Below are 26,725 nucleotides of genomic sequence, written 5' to 3'. Positions count from 1 at the left end.
TCAGTTTCCCTGCCTGTAACTAGAAGTGAGCTCACCTGAGGCTGGTTAGAGTACCTGAGGTGGTTTCCTTGGGAGATAGTACTGTCTGGCTCTGGACCAAGACAGTCTCAGTATTTTCTCTTCTGACCAACCAGCAGCCCATCCCTCCTCCCCCCTTCCCCCTTCCCCCTGGCCATCCCCAAAGCAAACGAAGCTGATTGTCTTAACTGGCGCTGTGGGTGCTGGCTGGTCAGCCGGCCGCAGGCCACAGGCAGAGGTGCCATCAGCCAGGGCCCCACCAGACACACAGGACATTGTCCTTCGGTCAACAGCCCCTGGGCACCTCAGGGCCTGGCTCCTGGCCTGCCCCCACACCCCTCACCGCCTGCCACTGTGCTAAGGCCCAGCCAGCTGGGGGCCCAAGGCTCCCAGCTGACAGTGAGCCCACCCACCCACACCCCCCAGCAGCCCCCCGTGGAGCTATAATTGCCTCAGTCCATCCTGTTGCTGCTATTCTCTCTCTGCGGCATCTGGGGTTCCTGGCCGGTGGCAGCTGCAGGCCTGCTGCCTGGCTTGGTGGGATGGACTGGCCACACAGCCTGGTACGTGGTGCTCCCTTCTCTGTAGCTGTTCTTTCCCCCATTGATTAATGGCTGCCTGTGTTTGGCTTGGAATCTGCAGGGACCAGCTCTGTCCTCTCCTTCAGGCCCATAGAGAAACAGAGCCTGGTCTCAGCCTGCAGTCATGACCTAAGGCTTGGGCTACGGCTCTGGGCATAGCCTGGTCACACTGAACTCTTTCAGGAGGAAGTGTCCCGGGTGATCTGGGCAGACTCGGGCACTAGAGCTTTTCCAGACCTGGCTTCTGCGATCTGGGCAGCGTGCATGATCTTGGGCAAATCCTTCTGTCTTTGTTACCCATCTGGAAACTGAGGGAGGGGATGTTGAATTTGGTCTGTTTCCCCTGCAAGGTGAGTTGAGGAACGTGTGGGCAGCTCAGCCGAGTCGGCCTGCAGTGAGGGAAATATTTCTGCTGCAGAACGTAGGACCAAAGGGAAGAATTTAGCAACCTAATTCACTGCTATGGCTTTTATGCCAGCAAGTGGCTCTGCCAAGAGGGGCTAGGCTGGGACTTGTTTCTAAGGGTCAAGCTTGCTGGGTAGCCTGGATGATAAACCAGGCCTGTCCCCCTCCCGCCTCCCCCCAACCCCCGTGGGCCAAGATGCAGGGAAGGCACAGAGTCTGGTAAGACTCCGAAATGGAATGAGAAACAGTGAGCTGGAATAAGGTGTGAGGTAGGTTGTCTGGTGCTGAGGTGGAGGGGGTGGTGTGTGTGTGTGTGTGTGTGTGTGTGTGTGTGTGTGTGTGTGACAGAGAGGGAGAGGGAGAGAGATCTGGAAATGAAGTCTTACAGGAACCACGCGCCAGCTCCGCCAGCTCCATGCAGTGTTCCTTCTCGCCCACTCTGTTTCAACTCATTTCCTCTCGGCAAAACCTATAAGCGGCTCAACCCCCCTCTCAATCGTCCGCGTCCCTGGAAGACTTTAGGCTGCTTCTGCTCACGAATCCTCTTTCTTATTCCATTGATGAGTCTCCAGAGAAGCTGGGCCCAGCCACCCTGCTGCCCCAACGGAGAGCCCTGCTCCCCAGCCATGCCTGCCCTTGCCACTCTGCTACCTTTCTGCTCCACCCCCACAGTTAACAGCACTGAGGTCCCTGAGGTCCTGGGCAGGTGTGGTGTTGGAATCCGTTCACTCTGCAGATGCAGGCACAAGGGGATAAGATGCATGGAAGGGAGTCTATCCCTGGGGGGAACAGCTAAGGAGATATCAAAGAATCACATGTCCAAGTACAATTGCGGACGTGTTAGGGACATGTGGGGCATGGCGACTCCAAGATGTCCAGAAGCAACGCTGAGGCAGTGACCTAGAGCCCACAGCTGGGCAAGGTTTTCAGAAGGTGGAAGGAAAAGGCAGGACTTGGTGGGCAGGGTGCAAACTCCCTCCCACAGAAAGGAACATGGTGAGCACAAGAGCAGAGGAGGCCAGAAGGGATACAGGAGACCCCCGCCCCCAGAGGGCCTCAGGAAGGACATTAAGAGGGAAGGTGGCAATGTCAGAAACGCTTTTCAATGGCCGCCACTGGCCTTGATACGGTGAGTTGGTTAGGAGCCAGGCAGGCTTGGGAAAGCCAGTTGGGAGGGGGTGGAGCTGTCCTGGGAAGCAACTATGGTCTGCAGATTGAGTAACTAGAGTGGGCAGGGGGATTTTCTGGAGGTACCTGATTTCAAGGACTTCAAGATGCGGGAGTGTCATCAGTGCCCAACACAAGTGTCCATACACAAGGTGGCCAACACAGAGGCCTCTCTCTTCTTTGCCCTAACCCTAAGCCTTGGCCCAGAGAGACTTGGTTCTGGCCTCTGACCAATAGCCTTCTTTCTCAGCTGCTCCTTCTTGCCATCTCTATCTTCCTGGGGCCAAGCCAGCCCCGAAACACCAAAGGCAAAAGGAAGGGGCAAGGGCGGCCTGGCCCCTTGGCCCCTGGACCTCACCAGGTGCCACTGGACCTGGTCTCTCGCGTAAAGCCCTACGCTCGAATGGAAGAGTATGAGAGGAACCTTGGAGAGATGGTGGCTCAGCTGAGGAACAGCTCTGAGACAGCCAAGAGGAAATGCGAGGTCAACCTGCAGCTGTGGCTGTCCAACAAGAGAAGCCTGTCTCCTTGGGGATACAGGTAGGTGGGCTGGGCCCAGCAGGCCACCGTTTCCACTGTCCCAGATGCTGTGTTTAAGACCTGGGATTCAGGTGAATTTAATCTCTCTTCCGTATCTTTCGGCTAGTTGAATAGCTTTGCTGAGCCTCAGTTTCTCCAGCTGTCAGTGGAATAATAATAATGGTGGTATGTCCTTCACAGATAGACATACACAGTGCTGTCTTTTTTTCCTCCGGGTCTCATATGTAGGGCTTCCAAAGTACTTTGTCCAGCATGGTGGTTTATGCCTGCTGGCTACGCTCACACTTTTCACATCAGACAGGTTCCTTCTTAAAATCTGCCTCAGAACCACCTCAGTGTTCCCGTGTTCACCCAGTCAGAATCCCTAGGACTGATGCCCGGATCACAGAGTTGCGCCTGCCTCTCCATGCTTAGGGTACATGGCCCCTGCTTTGACTTGGGGATCACTTTGAGGCCCTGGGTTACAGAGGCAATGTCTGCGTGTCATTCTCCACCTCCTAGGTCAGCGTGCAGAAGAGGCCCAAGGTCCACGGATTCGATGGAGTGAAGAAATAGCTAGCTCGCTCACAAACTCATCTCAGGGCTTTGCCAGCTACGCTGCTTATATCCTAAGACTCTAGCCTAGCACTGTTGGCCAGAACTCCCTGGGATGAAGTCCACTGCGGTGGCCAGGTGACTACTGAACCACCGGAATGAGACCGAAGGACTGGTATAGATTGACTCAGATTTAGGTTGGCACTTGTGCTATAGCCAGTGGCTACTGTGTTGAGCAGTGTAGCCTTGGACTGTGACAATGCAATCAGCAAAGGGCCTTCAGACCACATTTTGCTCCTACTTGGCTGTGCTCATGTGCCAGTCAGGGAGATTGTAAAACTGTAGGCTCATTCAGGAGACTTCAAATTTATTTCCAGGGAGCTCCCAAGCACAATGAGGTGACTGACACCGGGTGTTCCTAGGTCTAATTCTCTTACCTCTCATTTGTGTTTAACTGAGGAGGAAATCGAGACAGAGAAGAAAGATATTCTAGGTCTGAGACAACCTCAGAAGGATCTCACTATGAGTGTCTCAAGTCTAAGACTGATTTGCCTTTTTTTAAAATTATTTATTTATTTTTAATTTTATGTGCATTGGCATTTTGCCTGTATGCATGTCTGTGTGAGGGTGTTGGATCCCCCGAAACAGGATTTACAGACAGTTTTGAGCTGCCATGTGGGTGCTGGGAATTGAACCCAGGTCCTCTGGAAGAGCAGCCAGTGCTCTTAACCACTGAGCCATCCCGATTTTCTTTTAACACAGTATGTGAGCCAGGTGGTGGAGGCACACACCTTTAATCCCAGCACTTGGAAGGCAGAGGCAGGCAGAGCTCTGTGAGTTCAAGGCCAGCCTGGTCTACAAGAGTGAGTTCCAGGACAGTTAGAGCTGTTACACAGAGAAACCCTGTCTAGAAAAACCAAACAACAACAACAACAACAACAACAACAACAACAAACAAACAAACAAAACAAAAATGTAGTATGTATATAAAAATACAATCTCCAGAATTCACATGGGGAAGGAGAGAACTGACTCCTACAAGCTGCCGTCTAGCTCCTTGTAAGGTCTCCTCTGCTCTCAGACAGCCAGACAGACAGACAGACATAGATGGATGATAGATGGAAGATAGATAATAGATAGATGATAGATAGATAGATGATAGAATTAAAAAAAAATCAACAATTTGTTGGGCTGAGCATGGTGTAATTCCAGCACAGGGAAGGCTGAGGCAAGAGGATTGGAGGCAGGAGGTCACCCTGAGTTACAAAACAAGACCTTGTCTTAAAAACAAACAGCAAGCAAGCAAGCAAACAAAACCCCAAAACAAAAACAAAACAAAGAATAGAATAAAAAAAAAATCAATCCAAACCAATCCACAACACCCTAAAACTTGTTGAGTCTCTGAGGTTCAGTAAAACAATAGAACACAGGCCCAGATCCTCTTCCAATGCAGATTCTACACCCACTTGTGAACATTTTCTCCCTGTAGATTAATTCCCCACAATATAAAAACAGGGTAGATAAGAGGGAAGGCTTAGTTTTTTCCATGGTCCCCGTGGTATCTTACTGGGTAAAAGGAGGAAGCTGGGGACACAGCGGTGACAGAACCTGACCAGCAGTGACTTCCAAATCGGGGTCTCCTTTTTTGGGAAGGCAGAGTTCATTACAACACACCCTTGTCACTAGCCCTAACCCTAACTCTATAGGACACCCTGGGGATGGCTCGGGCAGTTCCCGTTGTTGTTAATGGTGGCGCTCACCCTGCTCTCTCCCACCGGCTCGCTCCCTGCAGCATCAACCACGACCCCAGCCGCATTCCTGCGGACTTGCCCGAGGCGCGCTGCCTTTGTCTGGGCTGCGTGAACCCCTTCACCATGCAGGAGGACCGCAGCATGGTGAGTGTGCCAGTGTTCAGCCAGGTGCCAGTGCGCCGCCGCCTTTGTCCGCCACCTCCGCGCCCTGGGCCCTGCCGTCACCGCGTCGTCATGGAGACCATCGCGGTGGGTTGCACCTGCATCTTCTGAGCCACCAAGCCAGTGGCCACTGCGACTCCTTCCCCGCACCCACTGTGTTCCTGCAAGGCTGATAAACAGTAAATGCTGTCTTTTGTAAAGGAAGGCATTGGGCTTGCTCCTTGTGACTAGGAAACTAAAATTGTGTCGGGGTTGGATATCCCCGAGAAACAAATTCCAGATCAGTTTGAGTGAGCATTTCCCAGGACTCGGCCCTCAAGAGTGAACCAGGCTATTAGAAAATGCTGGGCTGGGGATGTAGTTCAGTTAAAGAGTCTGCCCAGCACAAATGACGTCCCGAGTTCCATCTCTAGCACTACATAAAACAACAGGGTGGTGCACATCTGTAATACCAGTAGTCTGGAGGTGGGTAAGTCAGGAAATTCAAGGACACCCTTGGCTATGAGTATAGCCTCGGATACACGAGACTCAGGAAACAAATACTGCTTCCATTTCTATCTCTTGAGATGGTGGCAGACTTCCTCTGCGCTCTTCCCTGTAGCAGCTGTATAACTGGAACACGGCTGTCATAAGCCGATACGCTACCCAGCTGACTCAAGTTACTAAGACACACAGTCCTAAAAGGCTGCAGTACCAAGCTAGGGCTCAGCCTCTCCTGGATGCTGTGGCAATGACCCTTGCCACAAATGGGAAGGGTTGCCCTTAGCCCCAGGGTTCTTTGCAGAACAGACCCAACCTCCCCCTAAGGGTCTCTGGTAGCCCAAGAGGTCCTAAATCAGCATCAGCATCTTCTCCCCCTCTTTTTATTCTTCTTTTTTTCTGGAAGGGGAACTCTGATTTTAAACACTCAAGAGCTGCAAGGCAAACTGGATAGGTCATTGTTCATCCAGCCACTTATCTGCAGCACTAGGTACCAGTGTCTGCGATCCTCAAAATGTCAGTCAGCGCGAAGCTTGTCCAGGCAGACTTCTGACTCAGTACTCAGAGGTGCTGACTTAGGTGGGGTTTGCTATTTTTCCACTTGAGTGTTGTGGCCTCTTTTAATCTCTACTACTGTGGGGGAGCTGATGCTGCCATCTGTGACCGCACTTGGAGAACCACTGGGTCACATCAAAACATTCTACTGACCAACCCCGGCAGCATGGGGTTATCCTAAAGCCCATACTGGGTCTTGCCCTGATACTAGCTCTTTCCCCTTGTAATTGAATCTTAACCCCCTGGGCCTTCTAATCCCACAGCAAATCCCCAATCAGCTGTCCTGGGCTCTAAAAATACCTTGCCTCCCCCCAGGACAGCTGAGGGGCTGGGTTATTTTCCGTGGGTGAGATGAACTAACACGTTAGAGCTAACGTCCTACAAAGGGTCAATAGCCCACTGCGGGAACATTTCGCTCGGCTGCTTGAGCCCATGTGCGTACAACAGCTTCAGTGTGGAATGCTTTAATTGTCTAATTCACGAAAAGCCAATGGTTAGGTATGTGCCTGTCTGGGCTGGAAAGTAACTTACCTTTTTTGGTATTGTTGTAGAGTGTATACTGGTTAAAATTACCCTGGGAAGTTTTGGCCTGGTTCCAGACACATGGAAAATAGACTCCACATGCCAGCTCATGCCGATCCCTTTAGCAGCCACTTCTGTAGGGGTTGCTCGTCTTTAAGGCTCCCACAGATGTGCTCTGGATCTATGTGTGCCCCTAAAGGCAGGGTATCGAAGTCGGGCTTTGTCCATGCTAAGGAGTTGTTTTACCACTTAGCTATCTATCCTCCAAGCCCTATGCTCTCCGGGTCATAGGCCCATGCGATGGGTACAACAATTTCCAAGGCTTCACTGGAAGCCATTGTGGGAGAAGGTGAGCTACAGGAGTCCTGGGGGAGCATGGGTAGTGTAGGCAGGAGGAAAGCCTCTTCTTGGCGAGAAAGGGCCATCCTTATAGAGGGTGTGTTAGAATCTTAGAGATGCTTAGTATACACTTGTTATATAAGGTGAAGACTTTCCCTATTGCTGGGTTCTTATCTGAAACGAGCGGATGAGATTTCACTATCTCCAGGCTCTTGCCCAGTCTTTACAATCCTGGGACTTCAATGTGTAAAAGCCTCTCCTATAAAAAGGGTTTTTGTTTGTTTGTTTCTTTTAGTGAGAGCGCAAGAGAGAGAGAGAAAGAACATACTTGTGAAACTCACAGGGTAACTTCTGGGAGTCAGTTCTTTCCTTCCACATGTGGGTCCTGGGGTTGAACTGTCTTCAGGCTTGCCAGCTTGTCTTAGTCCACTGACCCTCTGGCTGGCCTGAAACTTGGCCTCTTGGGCCTGAGCAGGGGAGCTTAGGCCTTGGAAAAAGTGAGTCTATAAGGAATCTAGAAACTTACTTGAGTCTAAAGCTAAATACACACTTCCTAGAACATGACATAGATAAAATGCAGAGGCTTCCAGGGACCTACCGTCTGCCTCCTTACTTCCTTTGGCGCTGCTTCATGAGTGGGTAAGAGCAAGGCCTTCCTTAGCGCCCTGGCCCCAAAGACGGCTCGGGTCATCTGCTCTACAAAGTAGAATATCTGTATAGAGTTTTGTGGGTTTCTTTTCTTTTCTTTTCTTAGACAGAATCTCATGTAGCCCAGGTTGGCCTCAAACTTACTATGTAGCCATGGAAGACCCTGAACTTCTGATCCTCCTGCCTGACTACTGGATGCTGGGATTACAGGCAGTGATGTGATGAGTCAGGGCTTTGGAGCACACTAGGCAGGGCTCTAATGAGTGAGCGACGCTCTTAGCCCTGTGTGCAGGGTTTTAAGTACTCATTATACTGTGGACTACAGACGGTAAGGGTGGTGTCATTCTGCATTGCTGGTCAGACTCACAGGCTTCTCTGGGCCTGGGCAGGGAATGTCTGTTCTAGCTTGAGAAGGCAAGGTGGGCCCTGGGATGCTTTCAGTTGGCCTGTGTTCCCCTTTTTGGAATCTGTCCTGCAAATGATGAGACCACGAGATGAACTTGAAGGCTTGGGCAAGCGGGCCTCAGGGCATTGAGAGTGGATTTGGTTTGGAGCTGTTTAGGCCTGCCTGTTCAGGCAAAGGAAGGGTCTGAAGTACAGCCAGCTTAGCCTTAGCATGAAGTCCCAGCCCAGGGAAGGACCTGCCCTGGGTCTAAGCCATACTCTCCTTAGGGACCCAAGGGGGCGGAGTCAGCTGAGTATGCTTTGTATTGTCTTTGCTCCTCTGGCCCAATACCAGGCATACGATGGCAGCCTGTGCCACCTGCATTTCAAAGTTCTCTGGAAGACACCATCACACGATTTGACGTCACTAAACTTGAGGGTTGGGGGGTGCATAGGTACCTCCACAGCAATGACATTTGGATAAGACCTCTGCTCCCAAGATGGTTATTATTCAAATCTGTGATTCTAAGCAAATCGGTTTACTCTATCACCCTATTACCAGTGTCTGAAGCCCAACCAATCAGCACTAGGCCCTTCTCTGGCCACAGGCATTGGTGCAGGGCTAGTCCACATGGCCTATCTGTTGACACTGCAGTCTTTGGCTGTGAGAGGGACCTGGGGATTGCCCTGTGCTCTGCACATGGCCTCAAATGGTTTTACCCAGTAAGGCCTTCACTGTTCAGGGAGTGTTCATTTGTTCTTCTACTTCAGCCAAAATTTGTTTTACTGGGGTGCCAGTCTTACGGCTTCTGTAATAGCCACCACGTACAGACCGTCTCTTCACCGCCGCCACCATCACCCGGTAAAGCATGAACCTTCGTTCCGGTGTGAGTCTAACTGCACGGGGGTAGTTTCTGCTCTTATGCTGACCTCAGTTAAGGCAAAGCTCCAGACTGGGGAAGTTCTAGAAAACTAAGTTGAGACCTCAGACAAATTATGCTGTCTCTGTGAGCTCTTGCCTTCCCTGCAGCAACACAGAGCCAGATGAATCTTAGGATTATCTGTTGGGCAAGCTTCTGGGCTACGATCCTCTGGCAGCCATATTTCCTCTGTACATCCAAGCCTCTCCCCTAAAGCACAGTTTAACAAGTCTGAGTGGTATGTGTGTGTGTGTGCGCTTCACGCTGGCTCCACTCCTGTGTGCTCCCTCTGCAGAAAGGCCCAGGTCCAAAGGAACAAAGTCAAGTTTCACTTCAAAAGCTGATTTGGGAGCGTGGTGGTGCTGAGACTTGAACCTGGGGCTTCATGCATTCCACCGAGCTACGCCTGTGACCCTGGATGTGTCAAAGCCAAGGCCTCACGAATGCTAGTACTAAACTACATCACCAGCCCCAGTCTACTGATCTTTATAGGTACAGAAAAAGGAAGGCACAATTCTCTACATGAAGCTAGAACCAAAGAAAGCACCAGATTAACCTCTGAAGAACTCCATCCCACACTGTCCTTTCCTCTGCTCAGGGGAGGAGTTCAGGGGTGAGGTAGGACCACTCTCTACCATCCAAGGACTTGCCTCCTGGGCAAGACAGATTCATCACATGACTCCTGTACCCTTACATAAAGAGAAAGGCCAGTCCCTCCAGGGGGCCGTCAAAAGCTTCCGTTCTTCCTATGGCTCAACCTGTTTCCATTTTTCTACCTGATTGACAGGTAGCCCAGGGCTCTACTGATGGCAATGTCGGAGTAAATGTCATGTCAATCATACGCAGTGCTGCTGGGAGGTGCGGTGATGGTCTTGAAGAAATTCTGAACTGGAACCCACACGAAACAGCCCATCCAAACGCTGACATTTCCTGACTTGCCTTCTCTTTAGGTAGCTGACAGTAAATGTTTTACTGTAGGCTGTGCCTTTGGGGGGTGGGTATTGGAAGACGGAAAGGAAAGAAAGCTGAGTTCTCTGTTATATAGTCCTTCTCTCAGACATCTTGGCTTCTAGTGAGAAAGCGAAGTCAGAAGTGGCTTGGAGTCTGAATTTTTATTTTTTCTTGAAAAACAGTAACAAAAAAAAAAAAAAAAGAAAACCCAAGAAAGAAATAAACAAAAAAATCACCCAACCCCCTCCCCCCTAAACACTGGCCAGAATTTCCTTCCCTTTTTTTAACCTCTCCCTTAAAAAACAAAAAAGGTAGCCTCTAAGAGGATCCTTAGGCAGACAGTAGGTCACCTGGACCCACACAGGGAACATCTGCTCAATACACGGTGGCAGAGAGAGCGGAGCAGCCCGCGAATGTGGCCTGGTTAGCCCCGTGCTGCTGAGATGGGCTCCATCGTCAGTGTGGGGCAGAGTTCCTGGACTCTCTCTGGAACCCTCACAGTTCAGTCTTGACCTTATGGATTAAGTCCTTTTGGTCAATCTTGTCCAGGTCTTGGTACCAGCGGTTGTAAGCCAGTAAGGCCACATTCTTAGCAGCTACGGCCATCATCTCCACAGAGCTGGCCGCCCACTCCAAGGCATTGAGGTAGAAGAGCTGGTCATGGAGCACGAACTTCGGGAGGCTGCGGCGGGAGCCGTAGAGGGGGTGGGCCTGCCACTCCGCCGTCTGGACTGAGTAGTAGGAACGGAAGAGGGTCTTCAGCTCAGTCCGGAAGAGGGGCTTCGGGGACTGCACCCGCCACACTGCTGCCTCCTGGGGCTGCTTCCGCCGGAAGTTGGCTGAGATGTTGACTGGACAGATGTTGTCCAGAGTGCAGAAGAAGCTGGGGAAATCTGTGGTGAGTATGTTGGCGAAGGGGAAAAGCTTAGGGTCGGGGAAGCCAAAGTAGGAAGAGTTGAGGTAGCCGTGGACCAGGGAGACCACAGTGGGCTGGAAAGAGCCCTGAATGTCATCGATGGGGGGAGTAAAGCCTTCAAAGGTGATGTTGTTGCTGCTGTTGTCCAGGTGCAGGGGCGTGGCAATGACCACGATGTCGTAGAACTCAGAGTTGTGGCCCCTGTCACTCTCATACCCCACTTGGTACAGGGCTTTCCCTTCTAGTAAGAGAGAGAACATAAACGTCCACTTATTCCTTTGCTTCTACCCCACTGACCTTCCTTCCATCCGGGACCCAGCACTGGGGGTGCAGAGAGAGTCTGGCATCATGGGGCAGCTCAGCTGTCCCTTCTTTCCATATTGATGCCGCTGCTGGGTGAGCACTGGTTTGGATGTTAGAAGGCCTAACCCCTTCTCTGGTTCTGTTGCTGACTGGCTGAGGTAAGGATGCCACTCAAATTATCAGAAATCAAAGGAATAATAGATACAGGGAGGAAGCTTCCTAGTGCCGACGCGAAGAGCGTCAGCGCCCTCTAGTGGTCGGTGGGCCTTTCCCTGATTTTTCTGAAAAATACTTCCCAGCAGGAACCACTCTGGTTGTGGTCCAGAAGAGGAGGAGGGCTGGCTAGGAATGGCAGGGGCATACATAACTCCTGTTTGGTTCACTCACCTGTAGTGTGCAGGGTCACAGAGGTCACTGTGGCATGGATCACGCTAGCCTTGGCGAGCTTCAGCAAACCGGAACAAACCAGCTTGTTGCCCCCTTCCACAGACCACAGGTTGCCCTGAGCCCCAGCTAGTGACATGGCTCCTGGGAAAGAGAGGGAGGGAGGAAAGATCTTGGGCTTTCCTGCCAAGACAAGGCTCCTCCCATGAACCCCGGGCAACATGCTTAAATATAGTGTGATTTTTTAAAAGTAAAAAAAAAAAAATGGGGCAACGGTAATAAGCCAGAAAATGGTTTTCATAGGACCCAGCTTGTTCTGAGGATGTGGGCAAGGGGGACAGGCAGGCTGAGGGCTGCGCACTTACCAGCAAAGGCAGGCATTGATGCTGACTGGCCATAGCTGGCCCGCAGGACAGCAGAGACAACGTCATCAATAAAGCGCTGTGTGACCCCTCCCTGGAGCAGGGACTCGGCCACCGAACGCTGGGTCATGTTGACAAAGGTGGCCTCCCCCAGGGAGTAGAGCAGTTCTTCTACGCCCGAGAAGGCATAGCCATGGGCCTGGTACTTGTAGATCCTAGGAGACACGTGGGACTGGAGTCTTGTGCAGAGAGGCTCCCTAGAGGTCTACCCCTTGATCCCTTCGGCCTGCTCTGTGGCTACAGTGCGCTTGTCTGTACCTCCTCACTGGTAGCCAGGGACCGTGCAGAGACACAAATAATCCAAGATTTCAAAGGACTTGGCTTCCTCGTGTGGCTAGAGGCCAATTATATCACACTTCCTGCCCAAGATGCTGATATGTCTCTGAACATGGGTGACTAGCTTCTAGCCTGTCCTGCCTTCAGGTCTAAGCTGGTCCTGATGGCAATAGCCTCAGACCACTGCTGTCCCCGCCTGTGACTGGATATCTGACTTGATCCGGCAGCGCTCTCACTTGCCCAGAGTTCCTGTCTTGTCTCTACTACTCCTTCCAGCCCCAGAGCTAGCACAGATGGGAGCTATCTGCTGATATATTCTGGATTAGCTTGTCTGTGAACTGCTGCCTTCTCTGGGCTTGACTTTCAACTGTGCTACTAGACAGCAGTGTCCAGGGGGTGGACAGGGATGTGGGGCTGGAAGAACACAAGGACGTGGGGCTGGAAGACAGGGTGGCCTGGAACTCACAGAAATTCACCTGCCTCTGCCTCCCAAGTGCTGGGATTAAAGGCCTGCAGCACGACCGCCCAGCTTGAGAATTACCATTCTAGAGGGACAAAGTAGGGGTAGAAATCTCTCAAACAGGTGACCCCAGGCTGTGTCTGGCCTGCATCAATGTTTCATTTGGTTCACAAAGTCAATTGGTGATAAACACTGAAAAGCTGGAAAATTCCATGACATGTTTCCTTGGGGCTAGTCAGTGTGCTGCAGCTAGCTGCCTCCCTCAGAGGGTCTTACTCTTCGGGCTACCCCACCCCGCTGTTCTCGTCCACCCAGGGGCCTTGCTCACCCCACTTTAGCCTTTGTAAGAGACTGAGTTTGCAACTCATGCTTCAGTAATTTAGTGGGAGGAAGGAATGAAGACTAGTGTCGCAAAGCCAGGGGCCCTGTCTCACACACTTCTCAGGCTGGGGCTCGCCCTGAGCCTGCACTGAGTTGGGCAGGGTCCTTGCTTCGGCCTTTATCACTCTCTCACAATTTCCAAACCATCAGTTCCCTCCTGAGATCTTCCCTGGCCTCCTGGCATCGCTCTGCAGCCCTACCTCATGAACTTCTCCATGACTTCCTCCACCCACATCTGCAGCCTCAGGAAGCTGATGCCGTAGTGCCACCAGAGGCGGAAGAGGTTCAGCAGGTACCAGTCGGTTTCCTCCAGCACGAAATGCTCCCCGCCGAAGATGGCGCTCCTGCCCACCACCTCTCGCCGCTGTCTCAGCCCTGCGGAGACCAGCAGCCCCTCAGCTCCCTTTCATGGCCCTCAGGAGACCCAACAGTGCCTTGAGCTTTTGCACTGGGCCCTTCCTGATGCAAAGGGCTGGAACTATTTTGTTCCTTTGTGCTTCCTGTCTATAGGTAGCATGCTAATGAATACACCGAGAAAACCATTTGCTCTTCCTAGTGAGTAAGAACATGAAAACTATGTCCCATTTTGTACTTTCTTCAACAGGGGCCCGCTTAGCCAAGAGTGAGGGAAATGCTACCATGCTAGAATGTCTAAAAGTTCACAGGGCAGGGCTGGCTTTGCTATGGATCCCTGAACTCACACTAGCTCCTTCTAGCTTCTCAGCATTCTACAATTCAAAGAACACTCCACTCATGAACATGTATGTGGCCATGATTTGGTCTCTTCCACCTTGACATAACACATACAACATCCTTCATCCTGAACAGCCTCCTGTATACTTACATGGCTTTGTGTTTCACCCCAAGCACAGAGAGGGTGGGCAGGGAGGGCACCTCAAAATCCTGCTGTAGCAAATGAGCCCGCATGTGCGCACTTTGCCTAACTACAAGACGTGATCCTGCAGGACCAATTCCGAGAAGTGGAACTTCTTCAGCAGACAGCATACGTACTCGGAGTTTAGAGGATGCTGACTTTGAACCCCAACTTGATCACTTTAGCATCTCAGCTGAAGGGTATTAAGGATTTGAGTTCCAGTCTCTTTAGAGGGAGATCTGTCTCTCATCCTAAAGTCTGGCTGGGTGTGAGGTCATGTCCACATACCACCTGCTCGAGTACCAAGTGTCTGGTGGGCAATGTAGATAAAGGATGTAGGATATAGATGCTGATATGATTGCAGTAACTAAGAGGCAGTACACTGAAAGGGAGAGACTGGCCTGGGAGTCAAACCTGAGTTCTAATCCCGGCTCTGCAACTAACTCACTGTGTACCTCAGGCAAGTTCTTTCCCCTCTCTGGTCTCAGCTGCTCCATCTGTAAAATGAGGAGATGGAGCTAAAGGACGATCTGACCGCAAGGGCCTGGGGGAGTCTGGGAAGGGCCTAGGGCAGCGGGCACTAGACCCCAATGCTGGACACTCACCCATGGGAAGGGCCTGGGGCAGCGGGCACTAGACCCCAATGCTGGACACTCACCCAACAGCTTGATGAAGTCCTGCATGTGGAGGCTCAGTGAGTGGAAGGAGGCTGCCCCGCTCTCGTAGTTCTGCTTGTTGACGGAGATGGTGGCCAGGCGGCCACCCACAGCCCCTTTCTCATAGACGACAATTTGTACTCGGGGTCCAAAGTGTTGCTGAAGGAAATGGGCTACGGCAGAGCCCCCAATCCCAGCTCCAATAACAGCTGTGTCGGCAAGCCCGAACAAGGCAGGGAGGGAGAGACGGCACAACGGGAGAGAGGATGGTTAGTAAGGCACTACCCTGTGCACAGCAGAGGCTCCTGGCACATGCATGTAAGCAGGCTTATGGAATTTCAAAAGGGGAATCCACAGCCCGAGCTTTCAGACGCTCTAAACCTAACGATCAAAGGCTGGCCCCTCCGACCGCACCTACTGCCTTCCTCAGGAGGAAGACCCTATTGGCAAGAGAAAAGGAAAGAATCTCAAAATTTAGAGAATGCTCTTAAAAAAGAATAAATTGACCAGGGCAGTGGTGGTGCACATCTTTAATCCCAGCTCTCAGGAGGCAGAGTTGAGCAGATCTCTGAGTTCTAGGCCAGTCTGGTCTACAGAGAGAGTTCCGGGACAGTCAGGGACCCTGTCTCAAAAAACCAAACTAAACAGAGAGAAGAGGTGGGGGAATAGAAAGGAATATAAATTGGGCCAATCAGATGGCTCCATGTAAAGGTTTGCTGCCAGCCTGTTGACCCGAATTTGATCCCTGGAACGTGAAAGAACTGATTCCTGGAAGTTGTCCCCACATCTCCACGAGTCATGGCATGCATGCTGCCCCTCTCTATACATCAATGAATGTTAAAGAAAATAGAGAATAAATTTAGATTTGTATAAAATTCCCCATGCCCTCCACTTTTCTTATTTCAGGATGAACTGGTGAAAACAGTTACTGACCAAGTACTTCTGTTAGTGGGCTGAAAAACATTCCTTAAGTCAGGATCAACAAACTACAGCCCACAGGCCAAAGTCGCACACCTTTAAACCCAACACTCGGGAGGCAGAGGCAGGCGGATCTCTCTGTGTGTTCGAGGCCAGCCTGGTCTATAAGAGCTAGTTCCAGGACAGGCTCCAAAGCTACAAAGAAACCCTGTTTTGAAAAACAAACAAATAAACAAACAACCCCCCCAAAACAACAACAACAAAAAAGAAATGTTATAGGCACAAGTCCTTCTCTTTTCTTTTCCTTCCTTCCTTTCTTTCTTTCTTTCTTTCTTTCGACAAGGCCTCCCTATATAGACCAGGCTGGCCTTGAACTCATAGAGATCTGCCTGCCTCTGCCTCTACAATGAACCACCGTGCCCAGCAGGCTTTCTTTCTTTTGTCTTTTGAGATAGTGCCTCAGTGTGCTGCTTAGGCTAGCCTGGAACTCCTGGACTCAAGTGATTCTCCCTTTCATTCACCTGGTGCTGATGACAGCTGCCAACAAAGCTACATCTTCTTTCACTTACTGTCAGTGGCAAAATACTGTGAAATGACCTGGAACACCCAAAATATTTACTTGTTGGCTCTTTTGGTCAAAGTCCAACCTACCACCTGATGCTGCTGGGAACCACTGTCTAGACAGACAGTGGTCAACAAACAGCCCCGAGGGAGAATGAACTAGTTATGAAACCCTTGGGCTGGGCTACTGCCTTGCCTGCAGTTCCGTCTGCCCAACATCTGAAACGAGGCTTTCCTCCCACTGACAGTCCGGTATTCCCCTCCAGCCAGGCGAGAAGATAAAGACTTCCCCAGTCCCCGGGTGCTACGGTTAGCACAGTTTGCCCCTTCTAAGGAGAGGCCGGTGTCGCCCATGCCTGTTCCAGCAGCTCCCCCTGCCTTTGCCACACCACATTCAAATGACTTGAGGACACGGAGGAAGCAGGATTATGCTGTCCCCAGACCCTGGCCGATAACAAAGTCCAGAAACATCTATTGCACGGTGAACTAACCAACTCCTTTTTCTCAGTACTTAAGAGTCACATCCAGGAATACCCTCATTTTCTTCCTAACCACTCTGCTCTCTTTCTCTCCTCTTCCTCTGGAGAGACTCCCAAATTACTTATTTTCTCTAAAGAAACAGACATGTCAAGGGCTGGAAGTGCCACCGGTTATAAGTAAGATGTCCTATCACTGTGAGCAGGTTTATGGAACATACCTAACAGACACTGCTCTTTGTCCTATAAGATGTGCCAAGGCTCAGAGATGAACCAAGGGGGGTTTGGGTTTCCAGGAACTTAAGCAGCCAACAGGCAGAGAGATTCGTGCATAATCAGCTAAAACGGTCCATAACCAAGAAGGACAACAGGCTTTCAGGGATCCTGAGAAGGCAGCAACAGATACAGGCTTTGCACAGAGAAGGCATCTGAGCAGGACCCTAGAGAAAAATCTGCATGTCAGCGAGAGGAGAAAGAAGGGCACCGAGGGGGACTCTAAAGGGTCCTAGAGCCACTCAGAAGCATGGAGACAGAATCCTACTGGAGCCCAAGGACTGTGACCTTTAATGGGAGGCACCCTGTCCTCCTCTCTAGGTACAGTCCAAACCACCAAGGGGGTTGAAGGTGTTTAGGAAGCTAAAGGGCAGCTTGTCATCGATTGGGAAGATGGTGAGGTATGTCTGGGGACAAGCTGGAAGGAGGCAGGTTGCAAGCTACAGAGCTGCCATTTGGTTCTGTTGCGGGGAGTCCTTGCTGCCCATCCCCGGGAAAAACTACTGCACATCCCTGGTCCTAAGTCATCCTTCCAAGCTTGCTCCGAAGTCAACCTCCATTCGACCTTCTCTTAATACCGTAGCCCCCCGGGATTCTCTCTTGTGCAGACTCTTAGTCACAAATCAATATTTTCAGTGTGCTCTGGCCAGCCTTAACCCTCTGTGGCCTGTTGAAGCTTTCTCACACAGTCAAGTTTTAGCACTGTACTGGCCCTGGCAAATCCCCGTCATCTCAGCTGTCCCAAGGCACTCCTGACAATTGGGGTTCCCAGGGGCCGCCTAGTGGAATTATTACTCTGTCCTCCCACAAATAGAAACTGAGCATTTCTGGTTGTGGGAATCCATGTGCAAAGAGATTTGAGAAACTTCGAGTCATGCAGGGTTAAAACAAAAGGCAGGAAAAAAAGTTGCAAACAAACCAGTGACGATGACTATACACGGTGTATTAAGTGAGGTGTCCTGGTGCCTGCAGTTTATTTGGAAATGCAATACAATATGAACAGTGCAAAGAGCAGAATGTGGGGGGCACATGGATAAGATTGCAAAATTCTTTCAACTTTGCTGTATGTCTGAAGAACTTCGGAATAAAATGTTGGGGGAACCACACAAATAATAATAATTAATTAAAAAAAAATGACAGCCATTAAGAGTTCTCCATACTGGGCTGTGGGGCTGTGCAGTAGACTGCTTGTCTAAGCAAGCCTGAGGGGGGAAAAAGTTCCACACTCATCCGACTCAGCAAATCCACCCCCAGCAATCTATTTATTGTTCTGTCCCGTGGAAGAAACTACCTTCTAAAGACCGGAAGTTCTCGTTAGATATTATTTCTAGGAAGCCTTCTTAGAGCCCGCAGAACCTGCCAAACGCCCTCCAGACACAGAACTTTCTCATCCTAACCAAGGGCCTGGCGTCCTGAAGGAACCACAGCCATAGCGTGCTGTAACACACAGCGCGCTCAGCCGACCCCTGCAAAGGCCACCGCCCAGCTCCTGTCACCCGAGGGCTTCTCAAGAAGTAAATATTCAGTGACCGTGCGCCTTGCGGACAGCTGTCAGTGGCTATTCCTGTTCAGGCCTTTTCCTTCCCAGGCGGCCCCCTCCTCGTGCCCACGCCACCCTCCCCATCAGCACCTCCCCTGTGCACGCTTCTTCCGCGCCCACCAGCCCCTAGCCAATCTTGCACCCAGCTCCTCTTGGGAGCAGCCCTCCCCTGCCCCAGGTCAGCTGCAAACCCTCTTCCCGCCTGTCCTTCTCAGTGAGCACTCCACCACATCCTTCCCGCACCGATTTTTCCGGGCGGGGCGTCTCCGCCTGCAGCAGCGGTGGTGAGAAGCGTGGCCAGCATGGCGAGCAGCGGGACAGCGCGGGCCATGGCGGGTGGTGACCGGGCTGCACGCTGCGGATCCCCGCTTGCGGTTGGCGCTCGACTGCGCGCCCCGCCCTGGCGCCCCACTGGCCGGCTGGCCTTGCAGCCTGGTTGGTCCCAGCCTTTCATTGGTTCAGCAACCGTCCCTCTGCAGTACTAGGTCTCCATTAGCTACATCTGTCTCAGGGAAAGCTCAGCCATTGGCAGCGCCCCTGTCCCTCCTCCTTGGATGCGGGTTCTTCATTGGCTGGCTCATTCTGCTCAGGCGCAGGTGTGCATGTCTTTGGAGCACAACATCAGGACCAGGGCCCAGTTGCTGGGAGATGCACAGAAGGGAGTTAAATCACGCTTACTAGCTTCGTGATGTGTCTTCTTGGTGTCTGTTTCCAGGGGACACAATAATCTAGGCTCTGCCTTTCTTGGTTGTGATGATCACGTGAGATAATGGAGGGGAAATCCCTTTGAGGGGCTTGTTAGTCCCTCAAGAGCTGTGAATTGCTGACCAAGCTGACGACCTGCATGATTAGATGAGCTTCTTCGTGCAAGTGCCGAAACAAGCACTTCTGCGTTGGAGCCTTCGTTTTTGCTTCCAGTTTCTACATCTTCCCCCTGCCTTCTACCATCTCTCCCTTCCTTTATTTTTATTTAGGCATTTGTTTACTTATTTAGATACTAGGTCTCATGTAGTTTTGGCTGACTTGGAGGATAGTGGAGGATAATTTTGAATTCTTGATCTCCTGCCTTCACCTCTCAAATGCTAGAATTATAGGCTTGCCCATATTTTTGGAGACAGGGTCTCTCTTGGTAATCCAGGCTGGTTACCAGGCTCTCTGTTGCTAGGATTACAGGTCTGAAGCACCGTGCTTCTTATCTAAAAACTGATGAGTTTGCCTGCACGTCTGTATATGCGCTGTGTGCAGTCTGCTGTCCTCCAAGGTCAGAAGTGGGCATTGGATCCCCTGGAGCCTGGTTCACACCCATGTGTGGACACCGGGAACTGAACCAGGGTCCCTGATGTGCAAGAGCAACAATTGTTCTTAACTACTGGACCATATCTTCAACTTCTCTTCCTTATTTTAAATAGGCATTTACTTATCATCATTTTGTGTCAGGTATTCTTATGGGCTGACCACTTACAGTGTTGTTGTTTTAATCATATTTACTTTAAAATTCATCTTGGCTCTCCAACTTTGTAACACTGGAATTTTTTGTGATTGTTGAATCTAGAACTGTGCTTTTTTTCACTTAAAATTTTTTATTATTAATTAATTAATTATTATTATAATGGTTTTTTTTTGAGACAGAGTTTCTTGATGTAACAGTCCTGGGTGTTCTGGAACTCAATTTTTTAGACCAGGCTAGCCTCAGACTCACTGAGATCTGCCTCCTCTGCCTCCCGTGTGCTGGGATTAGTGTGCGCCACCACTGCCCGGCCTCCCCACTAGTTCTTATAACTCTACCAGCCTATTGATCATGCATGAGATCGTCAGGTTCAGAATTGCTGGTAAGAGGAAAAACAAGCAAGCACACAAATAAAACCATTACAAATAGGGGTACAGAGGTGCAAAATAATTAGCTGAGCCCGGGAATGAGGTGAGGTAACCATATCACTTATCTGCTGCTATCTAATGAACCGCTCCGAAACCAAAGTCATACTTTTGATTTGTTCACAAATGTACAGGGTAGTCCCACTTGCATGATGGCCCACTGGAGGACAAGATGATACTGACCCAGTTATTTTTAAGGGTTAGTCCAGAAACCCAAAGTGTGACGTTTACCATATCATATGGGTCAAACAATTGCAGGCAGAGCAATGAGACTAAAAAATGAATTCAGGAACTCTCCATGTATCTAAAAAAACCCCACTGGGGTCACTTTAAAGATTTGTTAACGTGTATGTGTGTGCCTGAGTGAATGTGCATCATGTGTGTGCATTGCCCTTGGAAGCCAGGGGAAGGCATTGGATTTCCTAAGTTGGAGTTAAGTCTCGAGCTACCTGGTATGGGTGATGGCAACAGAACCTTGGTCCTCTGGAAAGGCTGCAAGTGCCTTCTCCATCTCCAGCTCTACTGGGATTATTTAAAAACCATGGCAATGAACTTGAGAACATGGGCCAAGGCTAGGTAGGATGGGAATAAGAATATACTTATTGACGCTCTGGGAATACAGGAAACAATGGCATATGAAGTCAAAAGTAAAAATACAGTATGCAGATAGACCTGGAAGGATGAAGATGCAAGGCTAAATCCCAGGAAAGCTTAACTCTAAAGGTGGCCATTTGGTGAGGAAGCTGGTTCGTGGAAGTCAAGTAAGAGGCTGAGGCAGGCAGTTAGAAGATGATTGAACATACAGAAAATGAAGGTTGGATCAAGGACAAATGCAGTAGCTTTGTGAATGTGTGTATGGTACACGGTGTGTGTAGGCATGTGCAACACATGCATGTATGTGGAAACCAGAGAATAATGGTGTCTTCCTCTATGTAGGGTCTTTCACTGAGCCCAAAGCTCATTTGGGTCAGGCAATCAACCATCAACCTGGGACATGCCTGTCTCTACCATCCTGGGCTGGGGTTCTAGGTGCATACAGTCTTGCCTGGCTTTTTACATGGGTACTGGGGACTTGAACTCAGGTCCTCATGCTTGCAGAGAAAGCACTCCTGCCAACTGAACCCCTTCCCCCATCACAAAGGACTGCCAGGAGTGTTGTGGGACAAACTTTCCAGGGGAGACACAGCACACACACCACACACAACCTATTACCCCAGATAGGAAGCCCACAATGGATCAAAATATGAGTATCATCAAAATATGACTTGGTGAACCAGAAGTTTTATTGGGGTTACCTACAGGAATATGAGGGGTTACTTCTAGGAGCAGAAGTGATTCAAAGAGCGCACCATCACCAAAGTCCACCACAGTATGGATGATAGATAGCTCATCAAAGCCGGGAACCTGGAATACCACACAGCCTGCAGGCAGCTCAAGTTGGAGGGCGTCCTTTCCTGGTGGCTTACCTGGTCTTTGTTCAAGGAAGTTCTCCTGGTCTCTGTTTCTTCCAGGAGGTGAGGCTTATCTGAGAATCCTCTTTGTAATGGCTTGTCTGAGAGTAACTCTCAAAAGTCTTTACTGTTCACATACTCTTGGAGAGGGAGAGACCTAGTGAATCTGGTAGTTTCAGGGACTTCCTGTAGCTTTCTTATTTACTTTCCCTCTTAATAATCAGGATGGAATGTGTCTTAAGCCAATGTTTTATTGCTGTGAAGAGACAACACAGCCACAGCAAGACTTATAAAGGAGAACATTTAATTGGGGGCTTGCTTATAGTATCAGAGGTTTAGTACATTATTGTCATGGCAGGAAGCATGGCGGCTCATAGGTAGACATGGTGCTGGAGAGTTAGCTGAGAGTTCCACGTCTGGATTGACAGGCAGCAGGAAGAAGGACACTGGCTTGGGCTTCTGAAACCCCAAAGTGCACCCCTAGTGACACACTTTCTCCAGCGAGGTGACACCTACTCCACCAAGGCCACCTGTCCTAAATCATTTCAAGTAGCATCACTCTCTATGAATCTATGGGGCCCATTTTCATTCAGACCACCACAGAATATTTCAGTTCTTTGAGGAAACTGTTACACAACAAAGGGCAAAGCAGAATCTCAGCAGTCAATGCAGGCATAGAAGCAAACAGAAGAAAAGGCAACCAAACAGGAAGAAACATACAAGATTAACTCAAGGCAGGGTGTGGAAAGCCCATATGCACACCAGGACTAGGGCCGAGCTTATGACTTGATGGTAGAGCACTCCATGGCTGAGCACAGGAAGGTGGGTGGGAAGCCCTATATGCTGTCCCTAGCCCTAGGAAAACCAAACCAAACCGTCCACATCTGAACTGCAGTTATTTTAATTCAGCTGCTGTAAAGGCATTTCTTGTGTTAATAGTATACTTCATCCTCTCTTTCCCTATTTGATTTTCCTTTAGCATATTCTCACTTATCAAGCCTGTTGTGGGTGTGAGCAATCAATTTACCAAAGGAAAGGCAAAGATTTGTTAGCCCAAGCACCAGAGCATCAAGTCTTTTGCAAGTTGATCTATTTCCTTACATGTCCACTGCAAGCCAAGGTGCTTTAAAATTAAATTTTAAAATTTCACTCACTTATCTCTGATGTATGGGCAATTTGCATATGTCTGTGTGCCTGGTATCCTCAGAGGGCAGAAGAGGGCATCAGATCCCTTAGGACTGACAGCTGGTTATGAGACACCTTGTGCGTACTGAGAATTGAAACTGAATCCTCCGCAAGAGCAGTCAGTACTCTTTTAACCACTGAGCCATGTCTCCAACCCCCATTGTTTTAAGATAGTGTCATTATGTATACTGGGCGGACCTCAGATTGACAGAGATCCTCTTGTCTGTGCTTCTCAAGTGTTATGATCAAGGACATGAGTCACCATCCCAGCACACCGAGGTCTTTTATGGTAAAGCCATCAAGATGAAAACAATTAAAGGTCTGGACTCAATTTCATCGTTCTTTCGGTCTAAAAGTGCATATTTCTGTAACAAGGTCAACCAAACAACAGAACGGGAAGGGAAAGATGTATTCTGAATGGTCAGTGTTCTGGCTAGACTTATGTCAATTTGACAAGAGCTAGTGTCTTCTGAGGGGAGGGGACCTTGAAACCTCCATAAAATTCAGCCTTAGGCAGGCCTGAAGGGCATTTTTCTAAATTAGTGGCTGATGGGAAAGGGCTCAGTCAATTCTGGGTGGTCACCATGGGTTCCACAAGAAAGCAGACTAAGCCGGTAAATAGTTCCATGTCTCCAGCAACAGTTCCTGCCCCCAGCTTCCTTTGATGATGAACGGTGATATACAAGTGTAAGCAAAACAAGCCATTTCCTCTTCGTTTTACTTTTGGTTGTGGTATTTCATCACACCAAGAGGAACCCTAAGACAGTCGGTGTAATGGTGGGAAAGCCTGAGGGAGCAAAGTGAGTATGTATTTTGATATGGGTATGGCCTGCTGAGGACTACAAGGTCTTAATTGGCCCATGGAAAATTGGCAAAGCTTTTCTCTGGAGTCTGAGTGTCTATGGAAGACTAATCAGTGTGTGCAAAGACTAGCAACTGAGGCTTCATCCTCCTCCTGGATGTTTACAGCTGGGATTGTTGGTCTCCAGAGGCTTCCTTTGAGACTAGCTAATGGCTTCCCCTGTGCTCTACCTAATGAACACCCAGCAGTAGAGGCATTAGAAAACCCCACCTGATCCTGGTTTCACTATGCGTGTGACTGTATGTCTGTCTGCTCTTTATTCCCTTACCAACCCTAGCCAGGGTTCCAGGACCCAAGCCACATAGGTCACAGCAGGTTAGCTCAAAATTTATTTTTAATACCATCACTTAGCCAGTCTTCCCTTTCCCCTAGGCAATCATAAAAATGCAAGAAAACTGTGATAATTTAAGTAACAAAACAGGAGAATTTACTGGAGTTTCACGTAATCCTCAGTGTCATGAATTATAACCATTTTGTAAACATGGAATGACTGGTGGCAGAAGTCACAGGTACCAGAACTGCCCTCAAAAATCTATGCTACCAAGTCTGAGTTCTACTACACTGTTATGGCTTCCATGTCCCTTCTTTGAGCTTCTTTTATTATAGCTTCCTCTCATTGCGAATTCGTTATTTAAGTCGGCAAAACAGAATAAAGAACCTAACGTTGATCTACTTGCAAAAATGTGTGGAGAGATCAGAACACTCTAGATAACAGAACTCCTAAAACAACAGTCTGTTCTAGTTCACTTGCAAGGATAAGTAACTCTAAAATATACATGGCCCATTTTCTCACTGTTTCCATTTGTCAATCTTGTAGGAACGAAGGCAAATTCATATTGTGGAATTTCACTGTTCCTTAAACAGGCAATTAGTAAAATGGTAAAATGCCTTGTCAAGAGAATCTTTTGACTGCAGAGTCCTGGAAATAGAACCTGGGTTCTCTGGAAGAGCAGTCGGAATGCCCTTAACCACCGAGTCATGTCTCAGTCTACAATAAATAATACTTTTAAAGTATACCTACACATGGTGTACAAACCATTTCTAACTCCAGTTCCAGGGGATCTCACACACTCTTCTGGCCTCCACAAGGACATGGTGCAGAGATACATGGAGACAAAACACACATATAAAATATGGTCATATATTTTTTTTTTAAAAAACCTTGGGGGCTAGAGAGATGGCTCAGCGGAGAAGAGCACTGGCTGCTCTTCCAGAGGACCTGGATTCAATTCTTAACACCCACATGGCAGCTCACAACTGTCTTAAACTTGAGCTCCAGGAGTTCCAACACCTTTACACAGATACACATGCAGGCAAAATACTGTGTAAAAGATAAAAAAGAAACAATTTAAAAAAGTACTATTTACTGCTCCCAGTACACTTTACACCATCTCCAAGTCTTATCTTTGTCCAGGTGTTTAAATGTGACGGTGGTCAAAGGAGGATGACTTCATACTCGAGGGCTAACTTACCACCTGAAAATATGACTGGAAGTCCGAGATTAGAATATGCCGCTCCAAAATAGTCTTTGCTATATATTGTGTTGGTTGTTATTTTGGGAAACTGCAGTCACGGGAGTAGCTGAGACTGACTTTCCTTTTTTAATGCAGTAGTTGAAAGAAAACGCACATTGGCAGTTTTATGTATCAAAGGGCTTCTCCAGACGTCTGAGACCACCCACTCTCATCATAATTTTGTCTTCCAGGCCTCTTTTGTAGGTCAGGATGTGATCAAAGCACCAGTTTTCTGAGGCCGACTCTCAGATTTTGCACGACTCTTGTGTTCACATAGACAAAGGAGTTTGCTTTCTTCTCATTCACCCAGTTTGTACCAGTTTAATTGGCAGTCCAAAGAATCTAGGATGGCTGTCTCGAGTCTGTCCTAAAACCGACTGGATTTTTGAGCTTGGAAGCAGCAGGAAGAGTAACGCTATGTAACAGAATTGAAAGGCCTTCCCACGAGATGAGTAAAAGAGAAACTTGCAAGCCAGTAGGCGACTGCCCCTGGCTAATGCACCATAGGGAGCCAGCCCTGAACAGAAATCGCTGGAGCCTATAGTTTCCTGGCTCCAGAGGTATACTTCGAGTCATTAACCACATTTCACAGAGCCAGGAATGACAAGGTTTGACTGTTTGGACAAATGGGGAAATTTACAATGTAAAATATTGTCAAGGCTATCCCAAGACAGGCCAGCACTGCTTCTCCCAGGCAGTTGTTAACCAAGGCTATCCCTGCCTGCCTGGCAGGGTTATGTTAAGAGAACCTTGGTGCTCCTTTGGCTAACTTAGTAAAAGTAAAATCTTTTATACAGCATCAGTTAAGATGTAAAAAATATACAGGTTCACAAAATTTACAAGGTTAATATATAAATGAGGAGACAGACGTTCAAACAAATATGGCTTAAGATGGATTTAATAACAGGAAACAAAGCTTGTCAGGGCTGGGAGCAGAGCTCAGTCGCAAAGTGCTTACCTAGCATTCTGGAGACCTTGCCTTCAATCCCCAGTACTAAAAACACAAATTAAAGTTTGTTGATGTGAGAAGTAGTAATTTGTCAGTCTCAACCACAAAGGAAAAAAGGCATACCTCAGCATTATTAGATGAGAAATTCATGGGAGTCCAGCATTTTGTCCATTACCTCCCCATACAATATAATATAAGATCCCAGGGCAAATCTGACAAAGGGTAGGAGTAAGGGTTGATGGAAGCAGCCATTTGTAGGTAATTACTCAGACAATTGTGTTTGGGTCTTTTGCCGCTGGTATTGTCACGGGTATTTCATACCCAAGGGCCTGAAAATAACTGCTTATGAGGGAAGAGGATCTGCAGAACCCATACTCACCTGACACACACAAGTCTCTCTGCTGCTGAGTCTCGACCTGCTACCACCTGCCATGGAAACAGATACTGCTACACTGGCCCCAGCATGTACAAAGCTGGCTGCATAGGCGGGGATGC

General features: G+C 49.1%; 2 protein-coding genes across 2 annotated transcripts; one reads left to right on the top strand and one right to left on the bottom strand.

Annotated features, from left to right (window-relative positions):
- The first annotated feature begins 560 nt into the window (after positions 1-560).
- Il17b (interleukin 17B) lies at positions 561-5,269 on the top strand. Its single transcript, XM_041641329.1, has 3 exons — positions 561-581; positions 2,422-2,711; positions 5,038-5,269. The coding sequence occupies exons 1-3, from the start codon at positions 561-563 to the stop codon at positions 5,267-5,269; spliced, it is 543 nt and encodes a 180-aa protein (XP_041497263.1).
- A 4,920-nt stretch (positions 5,270-10,189) lies between these two features.
- Positions 10,190-18,766, bottom strand: Pcyox1l (prenylcysteine oxidase 1 like). Its single transcript, XM_041641430.1, has 6 exons — positions 18,641-18,766; positions 14,632-14,838; positions 13,300-13,474; positions 11,926-12,137; positions 11,564-11,704; positions 10,190-11,114 (listed from the first exon to the last, which is right to left on the bottom strand). Exons 1-6 carry the CDS (start codon positions 18,726-18,728, stop codon positions 10,453-10,455), a joined length of 1,485 nt encoding a protein of 494 aa, XP_041497364.1. The 5' UTR covers positions 18,729-18,766; the 3' UTR covers positions 10,190-10,452.
- Positions 18,767-26,725: the final 7,959 nt, after the last annotated feature.

Source organism: Microtus oregoni, unplaced genomic scaffold (genome assembly GCF_018167655.1).
Source record: "Microtus oregoni isolate MIOR12 unplaced genomic scaffold, Mior012 000069F_ref0000032, whole genome shotgun sequence".
Classification (NCBI taxonomy): Eukaryota; Metazoa; Chordata; class Mammalia; order Rodentia; family Cricetidae; genus Microtus; species Microtus oregoni.
Note: the sequence above shows the minus strand (reverse complement) of the source record. Positions and strands in the feature narration are given on the sequence as shown.